Raw genomic sequence first — 17,066 nt, forward strand, 5'->3', positions numbered from 1 at the left:
TGGCGATTCCTCAAGGATCTAGAACTAGAAATACCATTTGACCCAGCCATTCCATTACTGGGGATATACCCAAAGGATTATAAGGCATGCTGCTATAAAGACACATGCACACGTATGTTTATGGCGGCACTATTCACAATAGCAAAGACTTGGAATCAACCCAAATGTCCATCAGTGACAGACTGGATTAAGAAAATGTGGCACATATACACCATGGAATACTATGCAGCCATAAAAAAGGATGAGTTTGTGTCCTTTGTAGGGACATGGATGCAGCCGGAAACCATCATTCTCAGCAAAGTATTGCAAGAACAGAAAACCAAATACTGCATGTTCTCACTCATAGGTGGGAATTGAACAATGAGATCACTTGGACACAGGAAGGGGAACATCACACACCGGGTCCTATTGTGGGGAGGGGGTAGTGGGGAGGAATAGCATTAGGAGATATACCTAATGTAAATGATGAGTTAATGGGTGCAGCACACCAACATGGCACATGTATACATATGTAACAAACCTGCACATTGTGCACATGTACCCTAGAACTTAAAGTATAATAATAATAATTTAAAAAAAAAAAAAAAAAACAGTGGAGGTAGTGGTGAAATGCAACTGGGAACAGACTTGTGGATTTAATGAAGATACAACCTAGACTATTAGCTGGCTACTTTGCAGAAGAGAACTGAGGAAAAAGACAACTGCAGGAGACCTTGTGAGGCCAGAAGAAATATCAAAACTAGGTCTCAGAAACTATTACTTAAAAGAAACTGCAATTTGACTGGATGAGTTTATAGACGATTTATGTACTAAGGCATTAGTGGAAACAGTAGAACAATCATCAGGCAATTTGTAGAGCTTAACAGTGGGGTATGGTCAGAGAAAAACAAACAAACAACAACAACAAAACGAGAGCCCAGCCAATACCACTGTTATTCCAGGGTGACTGCAGACATACCCAAGGCTACACCTACTTGAGAAACAACATCAGAAGCTTAATATTGTGGAGAAAAATAGACTTTACTAAATTCATCTAGCCAGTCACTAATAACAAGCCCTGGGGGTAGGGGGACCAGTATATAGGGTATACAATATATTTTTCTAAAATGTCCAGTTTCCATTAAAAAGTTATGAGGCATGCAAAGAAACAGGAAAGTATGCTCAAACTCCAGGAAAAAAAGCACAAAACAAACTGTCTGGAAGAGTAAACAGATGTCAGATTTAACAGAAAAATATTTCAAAATAGTCATTATAAATATCTTCACAGAACTAAAGGAAAGCATGGCTTACAAAGTAAAGGAAGGTATGACGACAATATAACATCAATAGAGACAGTATCAATAAAGAGATACAAATTATAAAGCAGAATGAATGAAAATTCTGGAGTTGAAAACTACAACTGAAACAAATTCACAAGACAGGCTCAGCGGTTGATTTGAGCTAGCAGAAGAATCGGTGACTTGAAGACAGTTCAGTAGAGATCATACAAGCTGAACAACAGCGAGAAAAAAGAATGAAGAAAAGTGAACCCAGTCGCAGAGAAATGTGGAGTTATCATCAGCCCAACATATGCATAAAGAGAGGACCAGAAGAGGAGACAAAGGAGAGGGAAAATATTTGAATACATTATGGCTAAAATGTTCTACGTTCATTGAAAAACAATAACCTACACATTCAGGAAGCTTAACAAATTCTAAGTAGCATGAAAACAAAGAGATCTACAAACAGATATATCATAATAATTTATCTGCAAGTACGTAATAATGTAATGCCAAAAGTCAGTAACAATGTGAAAAACTTGAAAACAGCAAGAGAAAAATGACTAGTAATTTATAAAGAACCTCAATAAAACTAACAGCAGAAACAATGGAGGCCACATATTCAAAATGCTCAAAGAAAAAACTGCCCACTAAGATTTCTATATCCAGCAAAGCTGGCTTTCAAAAATGAAGGTGACATAAAAACTTTCCCAGCTAAACAAAAACTGAGAGAATTTGTTGATAGGCAGACCTGGCTTGTAAGAACTACTAATGCAATTTATTTGGCATGAAAGCAACTGACTGTGGAGGGTAATTCAAATCCATGTTAAAAAAAAAAAAAAAAAGGAACTGCAAAAGGTAAGCATGAGATTATAAAATACAGTATAAATGCATATTTGCTTTTTTCTTCTAATAACTTATTTTAAAAAGCAATCATACAAAGTGTGTATAAATGTTGGGCTTATAATATGTGGAAATGTAATATATGTAACATTTACACAAAGGAGGTGGGTGAAAACAAGCTTTTACTAAGCTAAGGAAATGACTACAGATGGTAAAGTAAAAATTACAACAACGTATTGTTGCATTTGTAACACTACTAGATGCACTATATCTAACAATATAACTATATATGTACTATATATTACTAAAGGTACTAAATATATTTTGTTGTATGTGCAATACCACAAAAGTGGGGGAAAGGGAATAAAACTATATAGGAGTGTGTGTGTGTGTGTGTGTGTGTGTGTATATATATATGGAATTAAGCTACTTTAAATCAAAAGCTGAATATGAAAAGCTAAGATGCATATGGTAAATCCTAGGCCACCACTAAAAAAAACCTGAAAAACTGTTAATTGTTAAAGACTTCATCAAAAAGATATACAGTACCATTTATTAAATTGGGAGTCATTTCCCCATTGCTTGTTTTTGTTGGCCTTGTCAAAGATCAGGTGGTTGTAGGTTTGAGGCTTTATTTCCGAGTTTTCTATTTTGTGCCATTGATCTATGTGTCTGTTTTGTAACAGTACCAAGCTGTTTTGGTTACTGTGGCTTTATAGTATAGTTTGAAGTCAGGTAGATGCCTCCAGCTTTGCTCTTTTTGTTTAGCATTGCTGTGGCTGGCTATTCATGGTCTTTTTTTGTTCCACACGAATTTTAGAATAGTTTTTTTCTAATTCTGTGAAGAATTATATTGGTAGTTTGGTAGGAATAGCACTGACTGTAAATTGCTTTGAGCAGCATGGCCATCTTTATAATATTGATTCTTCCAATCCATGAGCATTGACTGTTTTTCCATGTGTATGTGTCATCTCTGATTTCTTTCAGCAATGTTTTGCAGTTATCCTTGTAGAAGATATCTTGGTTAACTATCTTCCTGGTATGTCATTTCGTTGTGTTTTTTTTTTTGTGGCTATAGAAAGTAAGATTCTGTTCTTGATTTCATTCTCAGCCTGAACACTGTTGGTGTATAGAAATGCTACTGATTTTTGTACATTGACTTTGTATCCTGAAACTTTATTAAGGTCATTTATCAGTTCTAGGAGCCTTTGGCAGAGTCTTTTTTTTTTTTTTTTTTTTTTGAGGCGGAGTCTTCACTCTGTCGCCCAGGCTGGAGTGCAGTGGCGCGATCTCGGCTCACTGCAAGCTCCGCCTCCCGGGTCCGCGCCATTCTCCTGCCTCAGCCTCCGAAGTAGCTGGGACTACAGGCGCCCGCCACCGCGCCCGGCTAATTTTTTGTGTTTTAGTAGAGACGGGGTTTCACCGTGTTAGCCAGGATGGTCTCGATCTCCTGACCTCGTGATCCGCCCGCCTCGGCCTCCCAAAGTGCAGGGATTACAGGCGTGAGCCACCGCGCCCGGCTGGCAGAGTCTTTAGGATGTTCTAGGTATAGAATCATATTATCAATGAAGAAAGATCATTTGACTACGTTGTTTCCTATTTGGATGCCTTTTCTTTCTTTCTCTTGCCTGACTGCTCTGGCTAGGACTTCCAATACAATGTTGAATAGGAGTGGTTGGAGTGGACATTCTTGTCTTGTTCCAGTTTTCAAAGGGAGTGGTTCGAGCTTTTGGCTGTTCAGTATGATGTTGGCCGTGCGATCTGTCAAAGATGGCTCTTATTATTTTGAGGTATGTTCCTTTGATGCCTAGTCTGTTGAGGGTTTTTATCATGAAGGGATGTTGGATTTCATTGAAAGCCTTTTCTGTATATATAGAGATGATCATATTGTTTTTGCTTTTGAATCTGTTTATGTGCTGAATCACATTTATTCATTTGCATATGTTGAACCAATCTTGTATACCAGGAATAATGCCTAGTTGATTGTGGTGAGTTAACTTTTTGATGTGCTGCTGGATTTGGTCTGCTGGTATTTTGTTGAGGATTTTTGCGTCTATGTTTATCAGAGATATTGGCCTGAAGTTTTCTTTCTTCATCGTGTCTCTGCCAGAGTTTGGTATTAGGTTGATGCTGGCTTCATGGAATGAGTTAAGGAGGAGTCCTTCCTTAATATTTTGGAATACTTTCAGTAGGACTGGTACCAGTTCTTCTTTTGGTAGAAAGAAGTATAATTCGATAGAACTTGACTGTGACTCCATCCGGTCTAGTGCTTTTTTTGGTTGGTGGGTTTTTTATTACTGATTCCATTTTAGAGCTTAATATTGGTTTATGCAGAGTTACAATATATTCTGGATTCAATCTTAGGAGATTCTGTATGTTTCCAGGAATTTATCCATTTCCTCTAGAATTTCTAATTTGTGTGTATAGAGTTGTTCCTGATATTCTGAGGATCTTTTCTATTTCTGTGGGATCAGCTGTAATGTCATCTTTGTCATTTCTGATTGTATTTATTTGGATCTCCTCTTTTTTCTTTGTTAACCTAGCTAGTGGTTCATCAATCTAGTTTATTTTTTCAAAGAACCAAGTCTTGGTTTCATTCACTGACCCTTGGCAAATAATTTTTTGCCAAGTCTCCAAAAGCAATTGCAACAAAAGCAAAAACAGACAAGCGGGACCTAATTAAACTAAAGAGCATCTGCACAGCCAAAAAAGCAAAAACAAAAACAAAAGCAAAAATACACACAAAACAACAACAATAACAAAACTATCAAGAAAGCAAACAGACAACCTACAGAACAGGAGGAGATATTCTCAAACTATGCATCCAACGAAGACCTAATATCCAGACTCTATACGGAGCCAAAATAACAAGCAAAAACCAAATAACCGAATTAAAAAGGGAGCAAAGATCATGAACAGACATTTCTCAAAAGAAGACATAAAAGTGGCCAAAAAACATATGAAAAAATGCTCAGGATCACTAATCATCAGAGAAATGCAAATCAAAACCACAATGAAATACCATCTCACACCATCAGGATGGCTATTATTCACAATAGCAAAGACATGTAATCAACCCAAGTGTCCATCAATGATAGACTGCATAAAGAAATCTGGTACACATGGAATACTACACAACTATAAAAAAGAATGAAATTACATCCTTTGCAGTAACACAGATGAGCTAGTGGCTGCAATCCTAAGCAAATTAACATGGAACAGAAAACAAAATACCACATGTTCTCACTTATAAGTGGGAGCTAAACATTGAGCACACATGGAGATAAATATAGGAACAATAGACCCTATGGAATACTAGAGGGTGGGGGGTACTATGCTCACTACCTGCGTGACAGGATTCACACACTAAACCTTAGCATCACTCAATATTCTCATGTAACAAATCTGCACATATATACCCCATGTCTAAAATAAAATTTGAAAAAAAGATACACAAATGGAAAATAAACATATGAGTCAACAGACACTTATCATCCTATATCATCAGGGAATTGTGAATTTAAGAAAATGAGATACCACTACATACCTATTAGAATGGCTAAAATTCAAAACACTGATACCACCACAACACCAAATGCTGGTGAGGATGTGGAGCAACATGAACTCTCATTCACTGCTGCTGGGAACGTAAAATGGCACAGCCACTTTGGCAGACAGTTTGGCAATTTAAAAAATGTAAAGATAGTCTTACCACATAATCCAGCAATCATGGTCCTAGGTATTTACACAAATGAGTTGAGATGCCCACACAAAATCCTACACATGGATATTTACTGCAGCTTGAGTCACAACTGTCAAAACGTAGAAGCAACTAGGATGTCCTGCAGTAGGTGAATGGATAAACAAATTATAGTCCAAGCAGACAATGGAGTATTACTCAGTGATAAAAAGAAAAGAGCTATTAAGCCATGAAGACACCGAGGAACCCTAACTGCTGACTGCTGAGTGAAAGATGCCAATTTAGAAAGCCTACACACTATGAAATTACATGCCATTCTAGAGAAGGCAAAACTATGGATACAGTAAAAGGATTAGTAGTTGCCGAAAGTTTGGGGAGAAAGCAGGATACATAGGTGGAGCACAGGGATTTGGAGGGCAGTGAAGCTATTCTGTATGATGGTGTAATGGTGGATACATTTCACTATACATTTATCAGAACTCACAGAATATACAACAGAAAGAGTGAACCCTAATGTAAATCATGGACTTTAGTTAATAATAACGTATTAATATTGCCTCATCAATTAGAACAAGTGTATCAGATCGATGCAAGATGTTAGTAACGGGGCAACTGTGGGGATGGGGAGGGAAAGTGAACATATGGGAACTCTGTGCTTACTGCTCTACGTTTCTGTAAACCTAAAACTACAGTACTCCTAAAAAATAAAGGCTATTAATTACAAAAATTATTAACAAAATCAAAATGCTTACTGGACAACCAAATTTTGGTTAAGCTTCTTTCCTTTCCCCAAGCCCCTGAACTCTGACCCAGAGTATAGAATCTCTCCTTTGAAAATTGCTTCTGAGAATCAGCTGACCACAAGGAAAAGCATCGCTGATCAGCTGTCCATTCCCTCCACCCACTCCTTCACACCTGGTTCTTTCTAGCATTGTTTACCCACCCCCTCTTAGGAAATAAATTTCCTTTCTGTGTGATCTTTGAGACCCTTGCAGATGTTATGGTTGGAGCGTTCCCCTTACTGCAATAGCCCCCTCACCTCTACTGCAATGATTCTTCTGAATCAAGTCTCTTCTTACATAAATCCAGATTTTTCTTTGAAAGACAATACATTCTATTAGTTTAGGCTGTTTAGTTAGTTTTAACTAAAATCATTCACCACATCAGTGAACATGCAACTTGGTTTTTAAAAAAAAAACAAAACAAAAACACAATGTTTTACTCTGTTGTCCAGGCTGGAGTGCAATGGCGTGATCTCAGCTCACTGCAACCTCTGCCTCCCGGGTTCAAGCAATTCTCCTGCCTCAGCCTCCTGAGTAGCCTGGATTACAGGTGCCCACCATCACGCCTGGCTAATTTTTGTAATTTTAGTAATTATAGGGTTTCAGCATGTTGGTCAGGCTGGTCTTGAACTCCTGACCTCACGTGATCTGCCCACCTCGGCTTCCCAAAGTGCTGGGAATACAGGCATCAGCCACCGAGCCCGGCTGCAACTTGTTTTTAATACAATTATAGGCTCGTAAGATTTTAATGCTTCAAGGGATCTAAAAATCAACTAGTCCCAACTCTGACCAATGGCAGGAGCTTTGAGCAATAGATACCCTGTCACTGACCAAACACCTCTAGTAGTAGGTAATGTAGTGTCACTCAAGATAGCTTGTTCTGCCATTATGAAATTCTCATACCAAGCTGACATTTCCATTCACACAGTAGCTACCCACAGGTACCAGCTCTGTCCTCTCAACAATTAAGGATGCCTATGCTTTCTTCCAGTTACTGTCCTCCAGATCACTGCCCTCCAGGTGTCTAAAGGCAACTAGACTCCAGCTTCTTCACATCCATAAAAAGGCATCTGTCTTGCTGAGGTTTTCAACTCTACTAATACAAAAACAAAGATTGAATCATGTTCTCTGTTTCCTTTAATTGCGGGGGTGCTCAGTAGAGGCAATGAAGTCATATTTGGAGTCCTATTAAGACAAATACTCTAGAGAAGAAGCATCTATATCCATCAAGGGCTATCATTTTGTTGTTTATGAGAACTCGCATCTTTGCAGGAAAGAGTTAAGGGTGAGGCATCAAAAGGTGAATGTATCTTTATTTTATTTAAGCCTCCATCAAATGATGGCTAGAAAATGCTGCATCTATCTCAGTGTTTTCTTCATTTCATGTTTCCCTTGACTTTTGTGAAACTACCAACCAGCCATTCTTAGGGCCAGTCAGTTGAGACACTGTGGCCAGCTTTTCCGGTTGTTATGGAAACAGTGGCCTTTGTGAGGCTTTTTCCCTTAAAAAAAAAAAAAAAAAGCCAACCTGTAATTCAACAAAAATTATGAGCAAGTATAGCTGTCTATATTGCTGACATGAGCAGCAAGACTGGGAATTGGTTATAAAAACCTTACTTCGTAAGAACACCTGGAACAACCACCGAAAAAAAAACCCAAAAAACAAAAAAACACAGCCAGGCATGGTGGCTCATGCCTATAATCCCAATTACTCAGGAGGCTGAGGTGGGACAATTACTTGAGCCCAGGAGTCTGAGGCTGCAGTGAGCTATGACTGTGCCACTGCACTCCAGCCTGGGCAACACAGTGAGACACCGTCTCTTAAAAAACTCCAAAAATCAGCTCCAAATTCTTATAACCTACCTGAATACTTAACAAACTGAAAATCAACTTCTGAGAGGCTTGGCTATGACATCCACCAGTTCAGTCACCATTAACATGTAAATGTGCTGAGAGAGGGAACTGTATTTCTTCACTGTCCTTTGTCCCTCTGAACCCTGGCACCTAACAGAGGCTTGCGGAGTATCTACTGAATGGATTCACAGAACTATTGGAAAGGCTTTCCACTGTCTAATTCCCTATGCATTGTCCCTAACTGGAAGAAGTTACTTTGAGGAGAACACTGGAGGAGAACCTCCAGTGGCACCAGCAGCCTGAGGATAGTCTTCAGCCAGAGCACCTGGCCCCTCAGCTTCTGCAGACACACTGGCAGAGAAAACCGATCTAAAACCAGGAGTTGCTCAGAGAAGTAACCATGTACCTGTGATCAAGACATAAGACAAAATGCTTTCTCTAGTTATCGTAAATGTAACAGACCCAACTTTTCTGTGAAAATTCTTGGTTGGTGTTTCTTTGGTAGTCAAGAAGAGATGCATCATAGCTGAGTGGTGTCTGATGCTGCCCCGAACTAACTCTTCTGACCTACCTTAAACACTGTCAACACCTCCATTTGGATCTATCCTGGGGAATTCACTGCAGTGGGTTTTATGTCAATTTTTATCTGAAGGCAATGATTCTTGATTTTTAAATTTCTGGTCATACATGATCAAATACTAAAGGTCCTAAGGAACCATGTGTATCTTCCAACTCCGTTACTGAAACTATCAATTAGAGCCCACTAAGAAGAAATTTTATATAAATATATACCAATTTTATATACAATAAATATTGCCAATCTAAAGCTTTTGTAAAGAATATCTATAATGCAAAATGCTAGTAAAAAGATACATGTTGTGGGTCGGGCATGGGGGCTCATGCCTGTAATCCTAGCACTCTGGGAAGTTGAGGTCAGGAGTCTGAGACCAGCCTGGCCAACACGGTGAAATCCCTTCTCTCCTAAAAATACAAAAAAATTAGCTGGGTGTGGTGGCGTGTGCTTGTCCCAGCTACTCGGGAGGCTGCGGCAGGAGAACTGCTCGAAACTGGGAGGCAGAGGTTGCAGTGAGTCAAGATCACACCACTGCACTCCAGGCTGGGTGATAGAGTGAGACTCCATCTCAAAAAAAAAAAAAAAAAAAAAAGAAAAAAAGATCCATGTTGTAGAATGTGATGCACACTCTGACATGCAGCGGCAGAGTGGAACAGTGACATTCTACAGAGTGACTCCTACATGAAACACCTAAAAAGAAGCCCCAGGAAGTGAGCAGAGTCCTACAGAACATGACTCTGGTTTCCTTAGCACTTGAATCCAGCTCTTGGCAGGGCCAATATTGACAGCAGAGTCACCAAACACTTCCTTCAGTTATCGGTCAACAGAGACTTTTTAGCTAAATCAAGAACATTACTGCTTCCTTTGTGTTTCCTACACATGTCACTTTGGCAGTCACTCTGTTCAACAGACACTACTGCTGCTTCCATCTGTCAATGCAACTTTGGGAAGAGAGACTGTAGCTCAAGGATAAGAACCAGAATATATACATAGATGTACATGAGCATACAAGCATATCAACACAAAAATATATACCCAACTAAGGAAGTAATAATTAGGTGTTGAGTTTCACACTGATCTTCAGGTAAATCTCTCTTCGAGTACTGCTGATTCAATAAGGAACTGGCCATGCCTGGGAGACAAGCCTGAAACAATAATGATGTTTCATTTATTTTTCCTCTAGTCATCAGAGCCAGAAATTTCTTTTCCCCTTCACTTCTCATAAACAACCACAGAGTCCTGTGAAATCTCTTTCGTATATCTCTCATTTATTCAACAATGAACGAGTGACTACTTTGTTCTACACTTAAGGATACAACCTGTAAACAAGACTGACATGGTTACCGCTCTGCCCTCACGAGGCATATGGCCTAATGGGAGATGGGCATTAAGTAGACAGGCAACCTCAACCCATCCAGGTATTGGTAGGGACTAATTCAGGGTGCTATGAGCTCAGGGAAGGAAGGACACTTACTCAGATTTAAGGAGAGTGTCAGGGTTTTCTGAGAGAAAAAAATAGCTAATATTTGAATCCATCTAATCTCTTTACTCCATTAAGATAGCCTAGGGTTAGGACCTTTTTTCTTGCCTGGACAAATATCTTACTCTTCTAATTGGTCTTTCTGCTTTTAATCTTACCTTTGCTGGAAACCTTATCGTCAAGATAGAAAGCAAACTTCACAGACTTGGGTTCTTTGTGGTCTGAATCCCTATTTATCTTTTACCAGACTTCTCCATGCTTTCATATTATATTGAAGACATGCAGAACCACTCCCATTTCCTACAATGTGTTATATTCACCTCCATCTGCCTAGGTTATCATTTCCCTTGTTTCTTAAGACTAGGTCAAACTTTACCTTTGCGGGGAAGCCTTTCCTGACCCCTAATCTGGAATGGCCACCCACTATGATATATATTTTCAAGTAAGGATAGACGGCATAAACAGCGTGATAGTAAGTATGTGCTATTTACTTTTGGGCTTCAACTCAGGAATGGTCATGGCCCAAATTAAGAATCTGTATTTCAGAAGAGGCCAGCTAACATGAACTCCACAAGGCAGCCACTAAAAAAAGCTCTTCAGCTATTCTATGTTCACCAACACTAAGACTTGGCTCATTAGCTTAAAAATGGAAATATTTTTATTGGTGAAAGTAATGACCTGTTAACCACCATGGTGAATATTGGAAATGGACTCTCATTGATAAAGTAAAAGGTATCTGAGATATGTATATTGAATAAAATATTTTAGAGATAGTCCCAGCTTTTGCATAAAGCAGGAATAAGTCTGCATCTGATCACAAAGGAATGCTGCCCGGGCCACTTGTGTGCAGTCATCGGCTTAGGAAGCGTCTGTTTGCCTGATGCCGATTCTGAGTAACAGAATCCTGCTTCTGTAATGTCACATCCCTTACAAGAGGTCACACACCTAAAATGACAAAGAGCTGGGACATTACTCAGTTTGAAAAATAGGTTGCAGAACCTATTTCTAAATGAGTATTTATTTAATAAATGCCTATATACATGGCAGAATTTGCTGTCACTCTAATGTGGTAACAGTGTTGTAGGGAAGCAGCTAACCATTCCTCAAAGTTCTTCATGGAGGTTTCTTCCATAAAGAACGTAAGAACTGCACTAAGTTAGCCTAGTCATCTCAGAATAGGGCCTTTCCTTGGCGCCTTCACAGAACCCTGTGCACCTTCCATGGTATGTGTCAAGGTGTATGGTAACTGTCAGTTTACCCGTCTACTTTTCTCAATAAATGCTGAGACCTTTGAGAACAGGACCTCATCTCTAGTCCACTGTTTATCTCAGTAACCAGTGTAACAAAATACAGCTGGCTGGGCGTGGTGGCTCACACCTGTAATCCCACCACTTTGGGAGGCCAAGGCGGGTGGCTCATGAAGTCAGTAGATTGAGACTATCATGGCCAGCATGGTGAAATCCTGTCTCTGCTGAAAATACAAAAAAATTAGCTGGGTGTGGTGGTGGGTGCCTGCAGTCCCAGATACCCAGGAGACTGAGGCAAGAGAATCCTTGAACCCAGGAGGCAGAGGTTGCAGTGAACTGAGATTGTGCCACTCCACTCTAGCCTGGGCAACAGAGTGAGACTCTGTCTCAAAAAAAAAAAAAAGACAGTCGCTCACACCTGTAATCCCAGCACTTTGGGAAGCCAAGGCAGACGGATCATGAGGTCAGGAGTTCGAGACCAACATGGTGAAACCCCATCTCTACTAAAAATACAAAAACTGGCTGCGTGTGGTGGTGCATCCCTGTAGTCCCAGCTACTCAGGAGGCTGAGGTAGCAGAATCGCTTGAACCCGGGAGGCGGAGGTTGCAGTGACCTGAGATCGTGCGACTGTACTCCAGCCTAGGCGACAGAGGGAAACTCCATCTCAAAAAAAAAAAGAAAAAAAGAAATACAGTCATCCCTTGGTATCTGTGGGGAATTTACTCCAGGACCTCCTGTGGATGCCAAAATCCATGGATGCTCAAGTCCTTTAAAATGGCATGGTATTTGCATATAACCAGTGTAAATCCTCCCATATACTTTAAATCATCTTTAGATTACTTATAATACCTAATACAATGTAAATAGTTGTACTGTTTTTTATTGTTGTATCATTATTTTTTATCATTTCCCCCCCATATATCTTCAATCTGTGGTTGGTTGAATCCACAGATGCAGAACCCACAAATGTGAAGGGTAGACTATACTTGCTGAATGAACAATATTATACAAGCAGCATGATAAAGTAAGAGGACATCTGATTAGGAGCCGGGAGACCTGCATTTTAATACTAGTGTCAACAACAGCTTGAGTACTTACTATATGTCAAACACAATGTTAGACTCTTAAACAGTAGAGTATTTCATTTAATCTTCAGGACAATTCTGAGAGTAGCATCACCATTTTACATAGGATGAAACAGAGGGGCCAATTTACACAAGGTCATTCAGATAAATAAGTAGAAGAGTAAATCTTTGAACCCAAGTCTGGTGGTATCCAAAGCACATGCTTGACATCACTATGTTAGAAGTGTATTCCATAGCTAACATTGGAGAGCCAAGACAAAAAATTGGAATCCCTCTGGATTCCCATTTCCTCATCTATTTACTGAGCGAGACTAAAATGACAGGCTCCCCCCACTCTTCGCGTTACAGTGTGATGGTTCTAAGTATCAACAGTCACTGCCTCAGTCTCGCCTGCCCTTACTGCCTTGACAAGCGTGAAAGAGGATTTTTATGTGCAGTGTGTTATAGGCCTTTTCAGACAACATATTTTGTTTTTAGACTCTTCTCTTCTGAAAAAGTCTCAGGGGATTCTGAAGTCAGAGGAGGGGGACCCATTTTTGGAACATTGCTTTGAAGCTAAAACCTGCTGTTAGTCAACAGAGCCAGCAGGTGGTTATTTTTGTTCTATAGTCCTTCACTGATACGGATGCTGGCTGAAATGGTAAAAAAGGGCAAGGAAAAAAAACACTTTGACTATTAGAGAAAGAAAAATGATGAAAGAAACGAGCAGAAATGTCAATTTGTTTACCATGTTTCAACCGCACTTTTGCAGCCGGATAAAGGAAAAGATTTTAGTGGTTCTCTTCACATCATCTATGCATTGCTCAGATAGGGTGTAAAACAGTCAGACCCTATCTGTGGTTACAAAGCTTACAGTCAGGAACTGAAGCGGCACACATGAGAGCTCTCTTCTGCCAGTATTTATTGAAGACCTTCTCATGTGCTGTTAATATCTCAGGCCAGTTTTTTAAGGCACAGCTCTGTAGAAGTAAAGCACTTTTTTTTTTTTTTTTGAGACACAGTTTCACTCTTGTTGCCCAGGCTGGAGTGCAGTGGCTTAATCTCGACTCACTGCAACCTCTACCTCCTGGGTTCAAGTGATTCTCCTGCCTCAGCCTCTGGAGTAGCTGGGATTACAGGCATGCACCACCACGCCTAGCTAATTTTCTATTTTTAGTAGAGATGGGGTTTCATCATGTTGGCCAGGCTGGTCTTGAACTCCTGACCTCAGATGATTCGTCCACCTCAGCCTCCCAAAGTGCTGGGATTACAGGTATGAGCCACTGCACCCGGCCAAAGTAAAGCACATTATTAAGACAAACTATATAGCTTTCCTATGAGTATCTTTCACCTGCTACCATGATACCATGCCTGGTATAGAAGATGGAAATTCTAGAAACGGATAGTTGCTAGGAGACTGATGTCAAAACCCAACTTGGCTTCTCTGGAGGAGCCAAGAAGGCCTGGAGACATGTCATTAAAGCATCTAATCAGAAATAACCCTGGAGAGCATTAAGATGATTAGAAATCATTGCCATGTTGAGAATATTGTTCCACATAGGAGAATAAACATGCAGAAGAGGAACTGGTTTTTTGCCTTTATTAAAACAAACTCACCTTCTTAGCAGTGGGATCCCCTTTGGACTGATGATATGATGGAGACATTTTTACCTGGAAGAAAAAGGCAAACATTTTAATACCCTTTCAGTTATAGTCTAGTTTTGTTTGACCCACATTCAAAATAATTCAACTAGAATTGGTATAACTAAGATAAAACAGCTATTTCCAGAGGAAATTCATTGATTAATAGATTTTTTCTTACGCCCCCTTGAAATTTTTCTGGAGATCAAAAAATCAGTAGTGACCCAAGAAAAAAATATGATTTGGGTAAGAAAAGTGGGACAGATGGTCTAGATGGGTTTTAACCAAATGGTGAGGGACTAGATAGATCTTTGGTGATCATGTTAAGCAAATGAAGTAATAAATGATCAGCATTTCTTGCAGAAGGTGACTCAAAATCTCTATTGTGATGTAATATCCCTTTAAAGCAAAGCATGGACAGAAGAGTTTGATAATAGTGAAGGATTTAGAAAAAGTATCAGCCAAACCATAATAAGACGATGTTTAGTCCAAGGAAGAAAAGATAATGGTACAGAAATATCTTTAAATATTTGAAAAGCTGAAAATATAGGGATTTCAGATTAGATAAATGAAAAAGAGCCAATTACATGCTGCCTACAAGAAACACCATTTAAATATGAAGGCTCAAATAGGTTAAAAGGAAAAGGATGAGGACAATATACCATGATAGCATTAGATTTTTTAAAATTATTTATTTATTTATTTATTTTTATTATACTTTAAGTTCTAGGGTACATGTGGATAACGTGTAGGTTTGTTACATATGTATACTTGTGCCATGTTGGCGTGCTGCACCCATCAACTCGTCATTTACATCAGGTATAACTCCCAATGCAATCCCTCCCCCCTCCTCCCTCCCCATGATAGGCCCCGGTGTATGATGTTCCCCTTCCCGAGTCCAAGTAATCTCATTGTTCAGTTCCCACCTATGAGTGAGAACATGCGGTGTTTGGTTTTCTGTTCTTGCGATAGTTTGCTGAGAATGATGGTTTCCAGCTGCATCCATGTCCCTACAAAGGACACAAACTCATCCTTTTTTACGGCTGCATAGTATTCCATGGTGTATATGTGCCACATTTTCTTAATCCAGTCTGTCACTGATGGACATTTGGGTTGATTCCAAGTCTTTGCTATTGTGAATAGTGCCGCAATAAACATACGTGTGCATGTGATTTATTTATTTTTTTTGAGACAGAGTTTCACTTCTGTCACCCAGGCTGGAGTGCAATGGCATGATCTTGGCTCACTGCAACCTCTGCCTCCCAGGTTCAAGTGATTCTCCTGCCTCAGCCTCCCAAGTAGCTGGGATTACAGGCATGCACCACCACGCCTGGCTAATATTTTGTATTTAGTAGAGATCACCTGACCTCAGGTGATCTGCCCATCTTGGCCTCCTAGAGTGCTGCGATTACAGGCATAAGCCACCACGCCTGGCCGATAGCACTAGATTTTAGAGCAAAGACTACTATCTGTACAAAAAGGGTCATCCCATAATAATAAAGGGGTCAATTCATCAGGAAGATACAACAATGCTAACCATCTGTGCACCTAATAGCTTAAAAATACATGATGCAGCCCGGGCGCGGTGGCTCAAGCCTGTAATCCCGGCACTTTAGGAGGCCGAGACGGGCGGATCACGAGGTCAGGAGATCAAGACCATCCTGGCTAACACGGTGAAACCCCGTCTCTACTAAAAAATACAAAAAACTAGCCGGACGAGGTGGCAGGCGCCTGTAGTCCCAGCTACTCAGGAGGCTGAGGCAGGAGAATGGCATGAACCCGGGGGGCGGAGCTTGCAGTGAGCTGAGATCTGGCCACTGCACTCCAGCCTGGGCGACAGAGCGAGACTCCGTCTCCAAAAAAAAAAAAAAAAAAAAATACATGATGCAATCATGCAAAGAACTATGCTGAGTGAAAGAAGTCAGATAAAAAAGTATATCTATTTTATAGTTTCATTAATCTAAAATTCAAGAAAATGCAAAGTAATCTACTGTTTAATTAGTTTGTAAAGATAATCAGTGGTTGCCAGGGAACAGAAGGGAGGGATTAAGCAAATTTTTGGTGGTGATGGGTAGAGTCATTATCTTGACTGTGGTGACAGATTCATCAATGTATACATATGTCAAATTTATACACTTTACATATGCCCAGTTTATATCAGTTATTACACCTCAATAAAGCATTTAAAGAAATTTGAAGTGTATAACTAAAACAGTGGTTAGAAGAATTTACAGCCCATATGTTATTTTGGAAAACAAGAAAGGTTTAAAATAAAGGATCCAAATTTCCAATTTAGGGAACTAGAAAGAGATCAAAGTAAAACCAAACTAAGTAGGGAAGAAGTAAATAATAAGCAGCAAAAATCAGTGAAATAAAAATAAAAATAAACAACCAAGAAAATTATCAGAGTCAAAATTGGTTCTTTGAAAAGATAAATAAAATTGATAATCTGCTATGGAGCTTGATCAAGAAAAGGAGACTATAAATTACCAGTATCAGCAATGAAAGAGGATATATTACAACATGCAACATCATTTACAGATATTTAAAAGATGGTAAGAGCCTTTTGTGAATAATTTTATGCCAATAAGCTTGACAAATTAAATGAAAAGGATACATTC

The 17,066-nt window shown here is 39.5% G+C and overlaps 1 protein-coding gene across 5 annotated transcripts in view; it reads right to left on the reverse strand.

The window, feature by feature from the left end:
* The window catches only part of VPS8 (VPS8 subunit of CORVET complex), a 252,301-nt gene that overhangs the window by 16,063 nt on the left and 219,172 nt on the right, over nucleotides 1-17,066 (reverse strand). For all 5 annotated transcript variants that reach the window (XM_003894741.4, XM_009201234.4, XM_021934597.2 and 2 more), the window contains one exon: nucleotides 14,422-14,475. In XM_003894741.4, the coding sequence (XP_003894790.3) occupies nucleotides 14,422-14,475 (54 nt within the window). The remainder of the gene's footprint in view (nucleotides 1-14,421; nucleotides 14,476-17,066) is intronic.

The sequence above is a fragment of the Papio anubis genome, chromosome 2, assembly GCF_008728515.1.
Source record: "Papio anubis isolate 15944 chromosome 2, Panubis1.0, whole genome shotgun sequence".
NCBI classification, from domain to species: domain Eukaryota; kingdom Metazoa; phylum Chordata; class Mammalia; order Primates; family Cercopithecidae; genus Papio; species Papio anubis.